Genomic DNA, 16,913 nt, shown 5'->3' with positions numbered 1-16,913 from the left:
CTACTAGATATCCAAAGTTTTACAAAACTCTTGTGTTCAAAATGATATGATACCAGCACAACAGCCATTCAGACAGATGAAACAGAAGGACCACGGGCCCAACATAAATGAGAATTTGATATATAAAAGAGGGGAACTGTAAGTCAATGAAAGGTTTACTCAGTAAACAATGTTGGAAGAGCTGGCTACCTAGTTGCAAGAAACTATAGTCCAACCCCTATATTTCTGATCATACACACGAAAATTCTTATAAATCTCAAAAATGTAAAATTTTAAAAAATTACCAAAAAATTCAGGAAAATAAGAACTTCCAGTTGGGATAAGAGAGGTCTTCTAAACCAAAACAGGATACCCAGAAGTCATAAAAGAAGAAAAATTAAACTTCTGTAAAGCAAAATCCAAGAAAGAATAATGCTAAGGAGTCTTTGCTACTTGAGCAGGAAACACCAAGTAATCTCTGGTGACTGCAGAGTGCAGGGGTTAAGAACAGGGGTCAAGAGGCCAGGCTGACTCTCCACAAGTGGCTTCATCTCCTTGAACTTCAGTTTCCTTAGCTGAGAAGTGGAGATAATACCCTCCCAGGCATAGGGTGCCTGTGCAGATTCAATGAGTTCATTAGCTCTTTTATTATTATCCTTCCCACATAGAGAACTGCTACATGTGGACAAGGAAAGGATGCACAAACCCGCCTCCCTCCCACCCCTACCTCCACATGGATGAAGAAGCTGAATAGAAAAGAAAAAGCGATTGGGCAAGAAGCATAGTAAAACATGTTCAAATTCACTAGTAATCAGGGAATGACAACTTCAACACTCTGCATATCAGATTGGCAAAAAATAAACAATGCTGGGAGGAATGTGGGAAACCAGTGTTTTCATACAATCTTGGTGGAAGTATAAATTATCCCAAACTTTTCAGCACAAATACGGTAGAATTTATTAAAGTCTAAATTGCTAATGAAGTTGACCCACAAGTCCACTTACGGAAATCTGCAGAACAGAATAAAAGCTCTAAGCTATAAATATATGTGTACAAGCCTTGTAGTGCTTAGAGTTTACACATACACACAAATATATAAAATAGCAAAAAAAAAAATACATGAAACCTGAATGTTCATAGAGAGAGAAATGGCTAAATAAATTATGATACAACCACATTATGCAACACTAGAGAGGTGTGAACGAAGAGATGAGAACTGTATGAGCTGACAAGAAGGAACATCCATCAACACAGTAAATGATAAACAACTTACAGGAGTAAGATGATCTTACTCTGCTTAAAAAAATTAAAGAAAGTAATACTCTTTAACGACCAAATACCTTTCTATTTAATCATACACACGTGTACCTGTTTGTATTTGTAGAATAAAGCAGGGCACAGACCAAATGGTTAACACTGGTAACATTAGTGGGTAGGTTAGGAGGGGCAGAGACTATTTTTTAAAAAATTTTTTAAATTTCAGCATATTATGGGGGTACAAATGTTTAGGTTACGTATATTGCTCTTGCCCCACCCAAGTCAGAGCTTTAAGCGTGTCCATCCCCCAGACGGTGTGCATGGCGCCCATTAGGTGTGTATATACTCATCCCCCTTCTCCGCCCTCCCTCCTGCCTGACACCTGATGAATGTTATTACTATATGTGCACTTAAGTGTTGATCAGTTAATACCAATTTGATGGTGAGTACATGTGGTGCTTGTTTTTCCATTCTTGGGATACTTCACTTAGTAGAATAGGTTCCAGCTCTATCCAAGATAATACAAGAGGTGCTATATCACCATTGTTTTTTGTGCCTGAGTAGAACTCCATGGTATACATATGCCACATTTTATCAATCCACTCATGTATTGATGGGCACTTGGGTTGTTTCCACATCTTTGCATTTGTGAATTGTGCTGCTATAAACATTCTAGTGCAGATGTCTCTTTCATAAAATGTCTTTTGTTCTTTTGGGTAGATGGGGCAGAGACTATTAATCTTACTTTAGACACATATAATAAATGTTTATGAGAATGTTTACCTTGAATTTGAAATGACTGAATCTTTTTAAATTAACTGATGTAATTTTTTAGAGCAGTTTTAGGTTTACTGAAAAATTAAGTGGAGGCTGGGCACAGTGGCTCACACCTATAATCCTAGCACTCTGGGAGGCCGAGGCAGGAGGATTGCTTGAGCTCAGGAGTTCAAGACCAGCCTGAACAAGAGCGAGATCCCCATCTCTACTAAACACAGAAAAATTATCCTGGCGTCATGGCACATGCCTGCAGTCCCAGCTACTCAGGAGGCTGAGGCAGGAGGATTGCTTGAGCCCAGGAGTTTGACGTTGCTGTGAGCTAGGCTGATGCCACGGCATTCCAGCGTAGGTGACAGAGTAAGACTCTGTCTCTAAAAATAAAATAAAACAAATCTGGTATTGGTGTGTTACATTTGTTATAACTGATGAACGAATATTAATACATCTTATTAACTAAAGTCCATAGTTTACATTAGGACTCACGCTTGGTGGTGTACATTCCACAGGTTTTGACAGATGCATAGCCTCATGTAGTCGCCATCACAGTATCATATAGAATAGTTTCACTGCCCTAACCTTCCCCTGTGCTCCATTTATTCATCCCCCACCCCCAATCACTACCGACCTCCTGGAAACCACTGATCTTATTTCTGCCTCTACACTCTTAACACACAATCTAGCAATCGTACTTTTGGTATTTACCCAAGTGAGTCGAAAGCTTATGTCTACATAAAAACTTGTACACAAATGTTTAGAGCAACTTTATTTAAAATTGCCAAACTTGGAAGCAACCAAGATACCTATGTTTAATATGATAAACAAACTGTGGCACATCCATACAGTGGATTATTATTCAGTGCTAAAAAGCATTCACATCACAAAAAGACATGGGGGAACCTTAGATGCGTACCACTAAGCAAAAGAAGTAAATCTGAAAAGGCTACATACTATTATGATCCCAACTTTCTTAATCTGGTTGTGCTGCTATAACAAAATAGCTGAGACTAGGTAATTTATAAAGAACAGAAATTTGTTTTCTCACATTTCTGGAGCTGGGAAGTCCAAAATCAAGGTGCCAACAGGTTCAGTTGTCTGTTGAAAGCTCTTTTGCTGTGTCCTCCAGAGAGGATGAACACTGTATCCTCACATGGCAGAGGCAGAGGGCAAGAAAGGTGAACCCCCTCTGTCAAGCCCTTTTATAATGGTACCTAATTGCATTCATGAGGGCAGAGCCATCCCCAAGGGCAGGGGAGGGTTGGGGAGGGGAGGGGAGCCAGGCAGAGTGGCACAAAGGGCCTCTGGCACTCTGAAACTGTCCCACATTGGAAACAGTGAAGGATATTAGAGTTTGGCAAACTATGGCCTGTAGCCAAACCCAGGCCACCAACTATTTTTGTTTTGTTTGCATTTCTATATTTTCATTAAAAAAACCATAAGAAGAATATTTCATGACACATGAAAATTACATGAAATTCACATTTCAGTATCCATAAGTAGTTTTCTTGGAATATAGCCACTCTTATTTGTTTACATATTGTCTATGGTTGTGTTTGTGCTCCATTTATTCAACATAGCAGCAGAGTTGAGTTGTTGCAGAGACGGTCTAGCCTGCAAAGCTTAAAATATGATCTAGCCCTTTATATAAAAAGCTTGCTGACCCCACATCAAAGCACTCTCTTTATTTAAGTCAAGACCTTTTTTGTTTGGTGACTATGGAAGAACCCAGCCCTCAAGTCTTCTTCCCCTCCAAGTGCCCCTAAATGTAAGTCTGCTCATGCCACACGTCCAGAGCCTACAGGCAGGTCTGTCTCAGGAAAGACGATCCCACAGGGAGCTAGAGTGGGACAGAGACCTGAGCTCAGTCACTTCTCCTGGCACCCTCGTTAGTGGTGTGCTAAGTAACTTGTATACTAAGTAAACATGAAAGGAACCTGTCACTTGTTAGAGGCAGCACACACTTACAGCAAAACTAATGAACAGTAAGAGATGAACCAAGAGATTGGAGCCAGGAGCCAATCTCACCTATGATTGGAGCCAAGAGCTAATCTTACCAAGACATTACTTACATAATAAAGTAAGGCACTGGAGGTGGCTTTACTTGTCTAAGGCATTCAAAACATGAAGTAATCTACAGTTTTCCAGGAAAATATCCATTATAGGAGATTGGGTTCCATCTCTTGTGTGGTCCTAGGCACAACCCCTGAATTTGCAGGGAGATCACATGGTTCAAGACTCAGAGGGTCCATGCCATGCCTGCTACCAGTGTGACCTGGTATGCTGACTGAGCCTCTTGCAAGCTCAGATTTCTCATCTGCATAATGGGAATCCCACTCCTCATCTCAGTTTTCCATGATGAATAAATGAAAACATAAAGAAAAAGGGCCTAGCTAAGACCGGGACATAGCAAGGATTCAGTTAATTTCATCCTTGCCTTCACTTCCAGGAACCAGCTCACCTCATGTAAATCCCAGGCACGCAGAGTACAGTCTGAGGACACAGTGCAAACCACAGACTTCTCCCTCCCATCGAACCGGCACTCATCGGTAGAGATGTAAGCCAGCTCATCTATTGGTCCTGTAAGAAAACACAGACACAGGTGGCTCAGGATTTTAATACTTAACTTGGTGAAAGGGTAGGCAGGAAAACAATTCCTCTTTCTCTGTCTCAGGAGCATAATGGGTACTCATTCAGGGGACAATGTGGACAGGACAAGAGATAGGGCTTTAGAGTTACAACCAGGTTCTGCTCTCAGGATGGCCCATCAACCACTAGCCACCTTGAACTACTCCCTACTCTCTTAGTTTCTGTCTCTTTCTACTCTGAAATAGATATAATGATCCTTTCCTCACAGGGTGATTATTGCAAAGATCAAATGATATAACACAAATGACATAAACCCAGAAAGATATGTACTCATCAAGTACTGGTTGAAACTCCAAATCCCATGAGACTCGATCCAGAAGAGAGTGAGCAGTGGAAACAGACATAGCAACTACGCTCCCCACTTCATACCTGTATGTCCAGCCATGGCTTTGCAGGTGAAGTCCTCTGGCCGCCCAAATTCCATTCGGAACTCCAGCTCAGATCGGCACAAATAGTACTGTTTCCATGTTTGTGTGCCCAGGACCATCTGGGAGGCTTTGCAGGATGACCAGCGTCTCAGACACAGCTGCCTAAAAAATAAAGCCACAATTTCCAGCAGGATACAGGAATCATGGATGTTGGAGCCAACAGGTCTGCCTTTGAATCCTGGCTTCACCATTTGTAGGCCATGAAACCGCGGGACAACTCACTTTGCCTGTCTAGGCTTCAATGTCCTCTCCTGTAAAATGGGGATAATGTGGAGATAACATCAAGTGAGTACTCACTATATGTCAGACGTGCAGCGCTTTTTATGTATTCAGTGGATCTTCATAACAACCCATGGGAACTCATCCCTATTCTACACATGAGGAGGACACAGAGGCAGAGACAGGTTAAATAACTTACCCAAAGTTATGCAACTGAGATTCAAGAGCCTAAGTTTTGAAATCTCACTCTTATTGCTGAATTGCCTATTTCTCCCTTCAATTCTGTCCGCCCTTCATATATTTTGTTGCTTTATTGTTAGGAGCATGTTTACAATTGTATCTTCTTGATGGATTGACCCATTTATCATTATAAGACTTCCGTATTTGTCTCTAGTAACACTTTCTAGCTTAAAGTCTATTTTGCCTAATATTAGTATAGCCACTCCAGTTCTCTTTTATTGTTTGCATGGTATATCTTCTTCCATTCTTTTATTTTCAACCTATTGTGTCTTTGAATCTCAAGTGTGTCTCTTGTAGACAGCATAAAGTTGGATCACTTTTTTTATCCATTCTGCCAATCTCGGCATTTTTATTGAAGTGTGTAATCCATGTAATTACTGACGAGATAGAACATACATATGTTATTTTGCTATTTTCTAGGTTTTATCTCTTTCTTATTTCTATTCCTCCACTACTACCTACATTCGTGTTAAACATTTTCTACTGTACTATTTTAATTCCCTTATATCTTCTATTATATTTCTTGAATTACATTTTTAGTGGTTGCTTTGGCGATAACTTAAATCTTAAGTATAACAATCTAGTTTTCCTCAATACCAACTTAATCAATAGTATGCAAACAAAATCTTTGCTCATATATTGCTCCATTTCCTCCCTGCCTCATTTGTGCTGCTATTGTTAAACAAATTACAACTTTATATACTATGTGCCCATCGACAGAGATTTGTACTGACTGCTTTATGCAGTTGTCTTTTAAATCAGGAGAAAAAGAGTTACAAACATTAAATACATTTATTTATACTACGTTTTATATATGTCTATAGTCACCTTTACTGGTGTTATTTCTTCATGTGGATTCAAGTTATTGTCTAGTGTCCTTTCATTTCCTTTTAGTATTTTTTTGTAGACTCTTCTTAGTATTTCTCATAAGGTAAGTCTATTAGCAACAAACTCTCTGAGCTTTTGTTAATCTAGTAATATCTTAATTTCTTCACTTTGGAAGGTTTGTTTGCTAGACGTGGAATTCTTGGTGATAGTCTTTTTTCCTCAGCACTTTGAAAATGTCATCCCCACTACCTTCTGAGCTCTATGGCTTTTGATGAGAACTTAGTTGTTAATCGTATTGGGGTCCCTTTATATGGGAGTTGCTTTTCTTTTGCTACTTTCAAGAATCTCTGTCTTGGGCTTTTGACAATTTTATTATAGTATATCTTAGTGCAAAATCTTTCCATTTATCTTACTTTGTCTTACTTGCAGCCCACTGAGATTTTGGATGTGTAAATTAATGTTTTCCCATCAAATTTGGGATGTTTTCAGCCATTACTTCTTCAAATACAGATGCTCCTCAACTTACAATGGGATTACATCCTAATAAACCCATCAGAAATTGAAAATATGGTAAATGGAAATGCATTTACTACACCTACTCTACCAACCCATGATATTAATAGCTTAACCTAGCCTACCTTAAATGTGCTCAGAATACTTATATTAGCCTACAGTTGGGCAAAACCATCTAATGCAAAGCGTATTTTATAATACAGTGTTGAATATATCATGAAATTTATTGAATACTTATGTATGGTTTCTACTGAACACATATCACTTTTCGCACCATTGTGAAGTCAAAAAATTGAAAGTCAACCATTGTAAACTGGGGACCATCTATATTTTGTCTTCTTTCCCTCTTATTCTGGAACTTCTCTGTGAGGTTTTATGCTTGATTGTGTCCCATAGGGCTCCTAGGTACTGTTTTCTTGGGTTTTTTTTTTTGTCTTTTGAGACAAGGTCTTGCTCTGCTACCAAGGATGGAATGCAGTGGTGCAATGAGAGCTGACTGCAACCTCAAACTCCTGGGCTCAAGTGATTTTCCCACCTTGACCTCTCAAAGTGCTAGGATTTCAGGCATGAGCCACGTCGCCCAGCCAGCACTGTTCATATTTCATTCTTTACACTCATTGTTACTCAGACTGGATAATCCCAATTGACCTATCTTCACATTCACAGATTCTTTCTTTTACCTGCTCAAATCTGTTAGTGAGGCCCTCTACTTTTTCATTTGTTATGTATTTTTCAACTCCAGAATTCCTATACTTATTTTATAATTTCTATTTCTTTATTAGTATTCTATATTGGTTGAGACATTGTCCTCACACTTCCCTTTAGTTTTTTACATATGGTTTCCTTTAGTTCTTTCAAGATATTTTAAATTGATGATTTAAAGTATGTCTAGTAAGTCCAATGCCTGGGGTTCCTCAGGAATGGTTTCTATTGTTGCTTTGCTTTCATGTTTCTTTGCATGTCTCATAACTTTTGTTAAAAACTGAACATTTTAAATAATATTATGTGGCAACTCTGGAAATCAGATCACCCCTGGTTGGTTGTTATTGTGGTGTGTTAATGTGCTTGTTTAGTGATATTTCTGAACTAATTCTGAAAAATCTGTATTCTTTGTTATTTGTGGCCACTGAAATTTCTGCTCAATTACATTAGTGCTTACTAATGACTGTACAGAGATTTCCTTAAGTGTCTGGAAGCAGCAAGTCTCCCAGTCTTTGCCATGGGGCTCTGTGCAGAGGCTGGGGCCACCTTCAATACTCAGCAGGGCAGTTGATGACTCCATCTTAGCTTTTATTTCCTGCTTGTGCAGAGCCTCAGGGCTAACCGGGTATGTAAGAGTTTAGGACCTTCTTAAGTCCTTCCTGAAGCTTGCACACAGCCCTGGGCATGCACGTGGCCCTTTATATTCTTACGAATGCGTTAGAGTTTTTCAAAACCCTTAAGGATATCTCATTCCCCAGCTTTTCCTTTCAAGTTTTTGGTTAGCCTATTTTTTGCCCAACTGTTATCTATCAGATCAGCTAGCCACAAAATTAACCAGATGTCTACAATTGTTTCAACAAACACCCCAAAGTAAATGGGGTTTTTTTTGCAGTGGGGAAATGCCATGTCAGGTCAAATAAAGACAATTCTGTGGGAATAGGCTTTCAAGGATCTCCAATCCCATTCTTCACCCTCCAGTGACTGCCAGGCTCAGCTCACTGTGATTGTGAGCCATAGATATCCAAAGCTCACACAGAGCTAGAGAAGGGTTTTGGCAATAGGGCCACTCTTGCTGAGATTCAGTCATTTTTCTTGAATAAAGACTTCCCTGATTGCTGCAAACCTTTGGTTATTTTCAGAGTTCTGAAAAAGCTGATTTTGATCCTTGCCAATTTTCTCACTGCTTTTGTGGAGAAAATTTCCAGAGGTCATTACTCTGCCGTTTTCTAAGAGTCTGTATTCTTAACTTCTATGTGACTGTTATCAACTTTATGCTAGCACATCTCTGCCAAGGTTATTGATAAAATGTTAACTCACCCACACTGTAAACAATTACCAAACACCTACCTAATCTGTGGGCCCCAAAGTGAATTAGAGCCCTTGCCCTAATAGGCACTCTCAGCTGGTGATAAGGAGGAGGATAAACAAAACTAAAACTCAGGGAGAACTGCTAAGTTTCAAAAAAAAGGAACAGCTCATGGTGCTATGGGCGTTAGGCACAAGGAGACTGGACATCTGGCTGGAGAGGGATAGGAAGGCTTCATGGACAGAGACTTTCAGCATTTATGTGGCATCCTCTGGCTACAGTCTAGCACTCATATCTCAAGAAAAGGAAAATGAGATCAGATGGGAAATAACTGTTTCATAGCCCCATGTTTTAAACAAGACCACCACAAAGTTTGTCTCTACCATCATACTTGTACATCCATTGAGCACCTATGCATCAGGCTCTCTGCTAGCCCTGGAGAGCTTTTAACACACTGAGAATTCCAGTACCCACGTGGGACAAAGGTTTACTGTGCTTGCTGAGTCTTTGGTCTTTCTACCAGAAATAGCACACTAACAGTCAGTGGGCAGAACAGTTTCCAGATTATTTTATTTGGCCTGCATAGGATTTGCCCACATAAACTAGCTGCCAAACCTTAAAAATTATGAGATTTTTAATAAAAAATTAGATAAAAACAGAAGGTCCAGCAAAATACCGAACCCAAATTTGCCCCTAGCAAAGTATGTCTGGAGCCACATGGAGGTATACCCTTTAGATGAGGACAATTCACCAGTCATCATTCCTTTCATCTCCTATATTATTTTATTTATTTATTTTTTTTTTGAGGCAAGGTCTCACTCTCTTGCCTGGGCTAGAGTGCTGTGGTGTCAGCCTAGCTCACAGCAACCTCAAACTCCTGGGCTCAAGCGACCCTCCTGCCTCAGCCTCCAGGATAGCTGGGACTACAGGCACATGCCACCGTGCCCGGCTAATTTTTTCTATTTTTAGTTGTTTGGCTAATTTCTTTCTATTTACAGTAGACACGGGGTCTCGCTCTTGCTCAGGCTGGTCTTGCACTCCTGAGCTCAAGCAATCCTCCCGCCTCAGCCTCCCAGATTGCTAGGATTACAGGCATGAGCCACCGCACCTGGCCTCATCTCCTGTATTCTGACGTTGAGTGTCAGTTGCTTTATACCATCACTCTTATACTGTTGATTTGCTTTTAGTTGAAAAAAGAAGTGAAATACTTCTTGTATCCATACACAATATTATGATTGATTATATATATGTGTGTATATATATCATACACATATACATACATATATATGTATAAAAAAAAAGAGTTTGTGTATTTTTGACCACGGTTCCTGGCTAGTAACTCCCATAGCCCTTGTTGGTCTTTTTGTTATATTTACAGCACTTTAGACCTCAGAAGCAGGTCTCAGGAAAACAGAATCTCTCTTTCTGACCTTCTCCTGTCCTCCTGTCCAAAAGCAGTAATCTAATCTGATTGTGAGCTGAAAGACCTTTATTCCAAAGGGGGTCTTGCCCCATACCCTGAGGAAAGAATGCTACACAGAGGGGCCAAGAAGAATCTGAAGAGACAAGCCTTGCTGCGTTTCCCTATTCAAGTCTATTAGTATTAGATCTTACCCTTTTTGTCCAATCACATTACAAGGCTATCCATGTTTCAATCATGTCTATCCAATGAAGTCTCCATAAACGGCCCAAGGGACTGGGTTCAAGGAGCTTCTGGAGAGTTAAACGCATGGAGGCTTACAGGAAGGTGAACAAGAACTCATCACATGTTGGGAGGGTGGCATACCCCAACTCCATGGGGACAGAAGCTCCTATGGTTGGGACCCTTCTAGACCTTGCTCTACCTATCTCTTCATCTTATTTGTATCCTTTAAAATAAACCAGTGAATGTGTTTCCTTGAGTTCTGTGAGCTGCTCTAGCAAATTAATCAAACCAAAAGAGGAGGTCACCAGAACCCCACCTTGAAAGCAGCTGGTCAGAAGTTTTGGAGGCCCAGACTTGTGACTGGTGTCTGGGTTGGGGGACAGTCTTAGTGACAGAGCCCTCAACCTGTGGGATCGATGCTATGTCCAGGCAGGTAGTGTCGGAATTGAATTGGAGGACACCCTGCTGGTGCCCACTGCAGAACTGCTCGCCTACTTGTAGTGGGAAGAAACTCCTACACATTTGGTCACAGAAGTCTTCTGTGTTGATTGTTATTGTGGTGTGAGAGTAGAAGAAAAACACGGTTTGAGTCGTTTTTTTCTCCTCATACCATATTTCAGTCTGAACAGTTTGAAAATAAAAGCTAGACTAAGATGATAATGTGGTTTAAGAAAAGGGGGAGAAGGCACATTTCTTTGTGGAAGTGAAATCTATTTCTTCATGTATAAGGGCAGTATGCACCACACCACAGTGAAAACTGTAACCAATATTCTGAAAAGAAATAAGAAAACCAAATGATTTGACCAAAAAAGAACACAAAAAGGTGGACATCAACAGGTTTAAAGTATGAATATGAATAAAGTATGTGCTCTGCCTCTGAAATACAACGATGCATCCAGTGAAAAAATATCTTGGCACCAAAACCTTTCACAGCAACTAAGAAAACAATCAACTGTACAAAACAAAAATGATCTACTTTAAATAAAATAAATTTGCAGTTTTACTTTTAACCAAAAAGCTCACACTTAGAATGTTGATGACAGGATTAAAAAGATCACAAAGCATTCAAAATAGTAACTTGTAGCATTTTCAATTGAAACTGTATAATACAGATTAAAAATATATGACATGGTTAACCATGTTTATTTACTGTGTCCATGAAAATTGCAATGGGCTTTTGGACATGGTACCCACAATAGGCACAGCACCAGCATCAGGAGATAACACATGCCGGTGACCACAGGTGATGATGTCCCTGGAATGCTGTTGTCTGGGCTTAAAAAACATAAACCCAGTGTTTTTACAAGCACATGGGTCAACATCACAAGGTATGTTCTATGCTAAAAAGTTCAACACCAAACACTATGAAATATTAATGAACTGAAAATCCATTTGTGAGCTGGCTTGCAGACAGCTGAAGAATTTGCACAAGGAACCTGGAAGCACAACACGGAAACATATGATACTACATGGAGGTAATGTGATGTGCTAAAGAGGATTTTTTTAACTACTCAAAGAAATACACATTTCACTCAAATGGAAAAGTCCTAGCCTGGCTTATCAGCAAAAATAACAAAGGCTAGGACTGGGATTGGCATCCTGCCCACTTAAACATGTGAATATTCTTCTGCAAGGGCTTCCATAAATAGATATACCAATCCATGAGCCAATTTATTTATTCCTAATGAAACAATTTCTTTGAAAAACACATTTGGCAAGACATAATCTTGTCCACATACCTAGAGAGATATCAATTTCCAGAACTGAATTTTATGCCTAGACTATATTCCCCAAATTGTAAATACTGAATTCCAATAAAAGTTCTTTTACTTCAAAAGTAAGCAGATTTTAATACTGTTTTCCATTTAATATTAGTAATAAAAAATTAATAAAAAGCAACAAACAGAATACTGCTATATGATGATGAAAACTAAATATGCCAAGATTGACATTCTAGAATTCTCAACTATCCCAAGGCATAGTTAACCTACAGGTAAAAACAAAGACTTCCTCCATGTTTCAAAGAACATGGGTAAATAGCTGTTTTCCATCATGAGGGACTAAAATTAAACATAGCTCCTAGATGACAATCAAGGCTGTACTGTATTTAGCAAGAGGTTGGAGATCTGACAGTTACTTTTTTTTCCCCAGCTCCTTACAGTTCTGCCTTGGTACAAAAGAAAAGATGTCAGGTTCCAAAGGAAGAATAAATAAGAAAGAAAAATTTAGTAATTTATTGATTACAATGTTTATTTTCAACTTTAATTTCTTTCCACTTTATCTTTATGAGTTCTAATATCATACTTTGCTATGTTGTTATGCTAAAGGTGAATTAAAATAATAGTTTGATCATATTTCTCTTGATTTGTCTTCTATTACCCTGCTGCTTTGATTTGCTGTCCATTGGCAACCCTACCTGATACCAATCTTCCATTTGCGTAATAAAATCTTTCATTTCTGCCAAAAAGTCCCTGAAAATCATCAGCACCATGGCAGGGGATCTTACTGGGGGTTGTTTTTCCCTTTTAGGCCTTCCTGAGGAGGGGAAGGTCATCATGTGTCCCTTTCACCTCACAAAGCACCCCACACAGCCCCTCCGGGCCCATCTCCCTCTACCCCAAAGCGCACCAAAGACATCGTTCCCTCCTCCTTCTCCTTCCCCCACTTAGCTGCTACAACCTAGGTCAGATTTTTGTGCACACATGTCAGTGTGCGTTCTCTGTGTTGGTGGCTGACAAACAGCCCCCAGAAAGCAACCTATGTGTGTCTCCTCACACAGGATGCCTTGGTTGCAGGAGCCAGCGCAGCCTCCTAGCAGAGCTGTGCCGGCTTATTGACCAGACTCCTCTCTGCCCGACACCCTCACCCTTCCCAGTCCCCTCCTCCCTTCCATCCTTCTCTGTCTCCCAGCCCTGTCACCACCACCAACAGTCAGTCTCCTCTTCCTCCTCCAGGCTTCTCTTCTTTTACACCTTGGGGAGAAATCCAAATCCTTTCACCTCAGGGAAGAAAACAGGGTATTTGGGGTGGGGATGAGGAAGATGAATGAAGGGGCAGTAGGAGAAAGGGGTGCAGAGGGCTTTTACAAATCATCTGTGAGGCTGGGCATGGTGGCTCATGCCTGTAACACCAGCACTTTGGGAGGTAGAGGTGGGAGGATCACTTAAGGCCAGGAGTTCAAGACCAGCCTGGGCAACATAGCAAGACCCCATCTCTACAAAAAATTTTTTTAAAAAATGAGCTGGGTGTGGTGGGGCACACCTCTAATTCTCCTACCTAGTTACCCAGGAGGCTGAGGCAGGAGTTTGAGGCTCCAGCCTGGGCAACACAGCAAGATCTTATCTCTTACAGAAAAAAAAAAGGTGTTTGATGCACAACCAGTACAGTGCTAGAGGGGAAGAAAAAAAAAAATCTCTATATCTCAATATTCAGAAGAAGAGTCTTACAACCCCAACCAGGGAGAAGTTTCCTGCTGGTAGGGGCTGTGGGTAATCCTTTCTTTTGTACTCAACAGAGCCAAAAATACAGAGTGCTCAAAAGACTTATCCGGTGCACCCATCTCTCCTTCGTGAGGCATTCTTCTTTGCGGGACCACCTTTGGCTCTTCCTTCACTCACCTCCACAGTTCCTTGGTCCTTGAAACCTCATTCCAGACCTACAACAAGAAGGAGAAAAGGGTAAGTCAAAAGGCAGTTAGCACCTAGCCTGCCAGGCCCTGTGGAGGGGACAAATAGCTATAAATCAGACCCAGTATCTGCACACAAAAAAACTTACCCTAGGAAATCAGAGACAATTAAAAACAATGACAAAGAAAAGAGACAATGACCAAATCAATGGGGGTGAATGGTGGAAGGCTGAGGGGCACAGAGAACTGATTACTGATCAAGTCCCAAAGGAGAGTAGCCATCTTCTAAGAACGGCTGAAGCACTGCAGGGAGAGACAGAAGAGCCAGGCAAAGATTCCTAAGTGTGGAAAAGATGGGTTAGTAATTTGCCTTAATGAGAACCTAGGGTCCTGGATGGAGAGGAATGGGAAAGGGAGCTGGGGATGTGTAATGGCAAAAATAGTGAGAAGCTGCTTGAGGATTTTGAACAGAGTGGCAAGGTGCAGCTGTGCTTTGCGAAGATCGCTCTGGCTGCTGTGACAAGGACTGAAAACGAGAGCAGGGAAGTAGGCCTCCTAGAAAGGCTGCTGTAAGGGAGTAAACTGAGGCACTGGCCACAGGGATGTTCTCAAAATGTTGAGATGGTTTGATGGGAACAGCCTGGGGGGCGGTGGTACTATGCAGGCCCTGTTCCCACAACTGCTCCAGATCTGCAGAAGTATCTGCAATAGGCTCAGGATGATTCTGTGAAACCGGGATCAGGGTGCCAGACATCTCCCTCCCTCAGGCCCAGGCCTCCTGGAACTTCCTGCCCTCTCCAGCTAAACTGCCCTGGATTCTGGAGCCTACAGAGTTTTAGTGGGTAACTTTCTAGAGCCTTCAGTAGTCCAGCCCCTCTGAGCATCCCATCCCAGAAATGTGGCTTTCCAAGCCCTGGCAGAAGCATTTCAACAGCCCTCACCCACCTGCTAGCTCAAAGTTTCTCAGCCTTTAAGAAGTCTTTTTTGGCTAGTAGGGATGTAAAGTTTATATTTGGCAAAATCCAATCAGGCGAGAAGATCTGTGAATTTTCTTTTCATGTAGTTTCTAGTTCAAAACTCAACTGTAATTTTATTTCCCAAATAATTATAATATGTGGAATATCCATTCCAAGTTGGAGGAAAAAGAAAAAAAAAGAATTATAACATGTATTAGTAACATACGCTACAAAATAAATGCTACCTACCGTTGAGGATCCTTCTGTTGGATCCTGGCCTTCACAATGACACCATGAGGAGGAATTACTAATCTCATTTTACCTACGGGAAAACTATGACCCAAAGAAGTTGGTGCTACCAAAGGATATGAGGCACCTCCCTGCCAAACTCTGCCCCTAAATTACCCCTAGCCTACTGCTATGAAGACAGCCAAGGATCTAATTCTAGCCCTGCACATGACTTAGTGGGTGACCTTAGGCAAATCATTCTGTGATACTCAGTTTTTTTACCATAAAAATGGGGATGAAAAGATGAAAACCCAATATTTTTCTTGATATATTTAAAATTATGGTATTCCAGTAAGGACCTGTTAATATTTTTGTAAAATGAGATAATAATGTATTTTAAATTCCTTAAAAAATTAACAACTGAAGGGACGCTAAATATCAAGTCATACACGGGGCTCCAGGGACAGTGATGGAAAAGACAAAAATCCCTCTATTAGGAATGAGTCTAGCTGGGAAAAACAAATATTAAACACATACATTGCACAAATAATCATTTAATTTCAGTTGTGCCGAGTCCAGTGCACCTGTCACCCGCGGGTGGTAGTGCAGCGGAGGGCAGCCGACATTGATTCACTAACAGGTACTTGGTGAGCACAGCCATGAAGGAAACGGCGAGATGAAGGCAGAGAACGCAAGTGACTGGGGAGGACACCCCGGAGATGGAGGGATTGAGGAGGCATCATGGGGAGAAAAGGGAACGTGGCTTTCCGGGGTCAGGGTAAGCAAAAAGCCCAGAGAAAGGAAATTCCAGAATATTCCAAAAGGCGGGAGTGGAAAGAAAAATGATCGCCCCTCAGCCAATCTGAGGGGTGGACCTTGACGGCAGGGAGAGTGCGCCCTATCTTGTTCACAGTCGGCCAGCGCAGGCGCTCTGGGGGGACGGACTGGACCTCCTGCAGCCGCCGAGCGCCCTCTGCAACATCACGGGTTCAGAGCGGCCCGACGCCCTCCCCTCGCCGACGGGGAAACTGAGACCCCAGGGGAGAAGCGCCTGGCCTTGGACACGCCGGCGACAACGAGCACAGGCCCAGCCTCCCGCCCTGAACAGAGCTCGTTACCTTGTTCACCTGTGCGGCGGAGAGCAGGTCTCGGGCCTCCAGGAATGAGAAGACGTGCAGCAGCTCGTGCGGACCCAGCCGCGGCTCCATCTCGCCGCCTCGCCCCGCCGCCTCCGTCCGGCGCGCCCTCGCCGCGCCTCCGCCCCGCCCAGCCCGCCGCGCTGGCGTCCGCAAGGCCCGCTGCAGCCCGCCCTGCGTGGCCGAACCCCCTCCACCCTGCCGTGCTTCCGTCCCGCTTCCACCCCACACAGCCAGCGCCCGCCCCCGCCATGTCGCACTTTAGCCCGCAGGCTAGCCCCGCGCGTCGCGCCGCACTTCCGCCCGGACGGCCCACTGCACTTCCGCCCTGCAGGGCCAAACCGCACACACCCTGCTGTGCTTTCCCTCCGCAGGGCCGGCCCCGCCCGGCCGCGTTCGCCTAATCCTGCGTGAAAGAGTTGGCCGGCCCA

General features: G+C 42.1%; 1 protein-coding gene across 1 annotated transcript in view; it reads right to left on the bottom strand.

Moving 5' to 3' along the window:
* LOC105806820 (F-box/WD repeat-containing protein 12-like) overlaps window positions 1-16,554 on the bottom strand; it is a 31,821-nt gene extending 15,267 nt beyond the window's left edge. Inside the window, exons 1-4 of the mRNA XM_012640023.1 lie at window positions 16,465-16,554; window positions 14,155-14,192; window positions 5,026-5,186; window positions 4,469-4,587 (exon numbers count right to left, since the gene is read on the bottom strand). Coding sequence (XP_012495477.1) covers window positions 4,469-4,587; window positions 5,026-5,186; window positions 14,155-14,192; window positions 16,465-16,554 — 408 coding nt within the window. The remainder of the gene's footprint in view (window positions 1-4,468; window positions 4,588-5,025; window positions 5,187-14,154; window positions 14,193-16,464) is intronic.
* Window positions 16,555-16,913: the final 359 nt, after the last annotated feature.

This window comes from Propithecus coquereli, unplaced genomic scaffold (assembly GCF_000956105.1).
Source record: "Propithecus coquereli isolate 6110/MARCELLA unplaced genomic scaffold, Pcoq_1.0 Scaffold147, whole genome shotgun sequence".
Lineage (NCBI taxonomy): Eukaryota > Metazoa > Chordata > Mammalia > Primates > Indriidae > Propithecus > Propithecus coquereli.
This window is presented reverse-complemented; position numbering and strand designations above follow the sequence as displayed.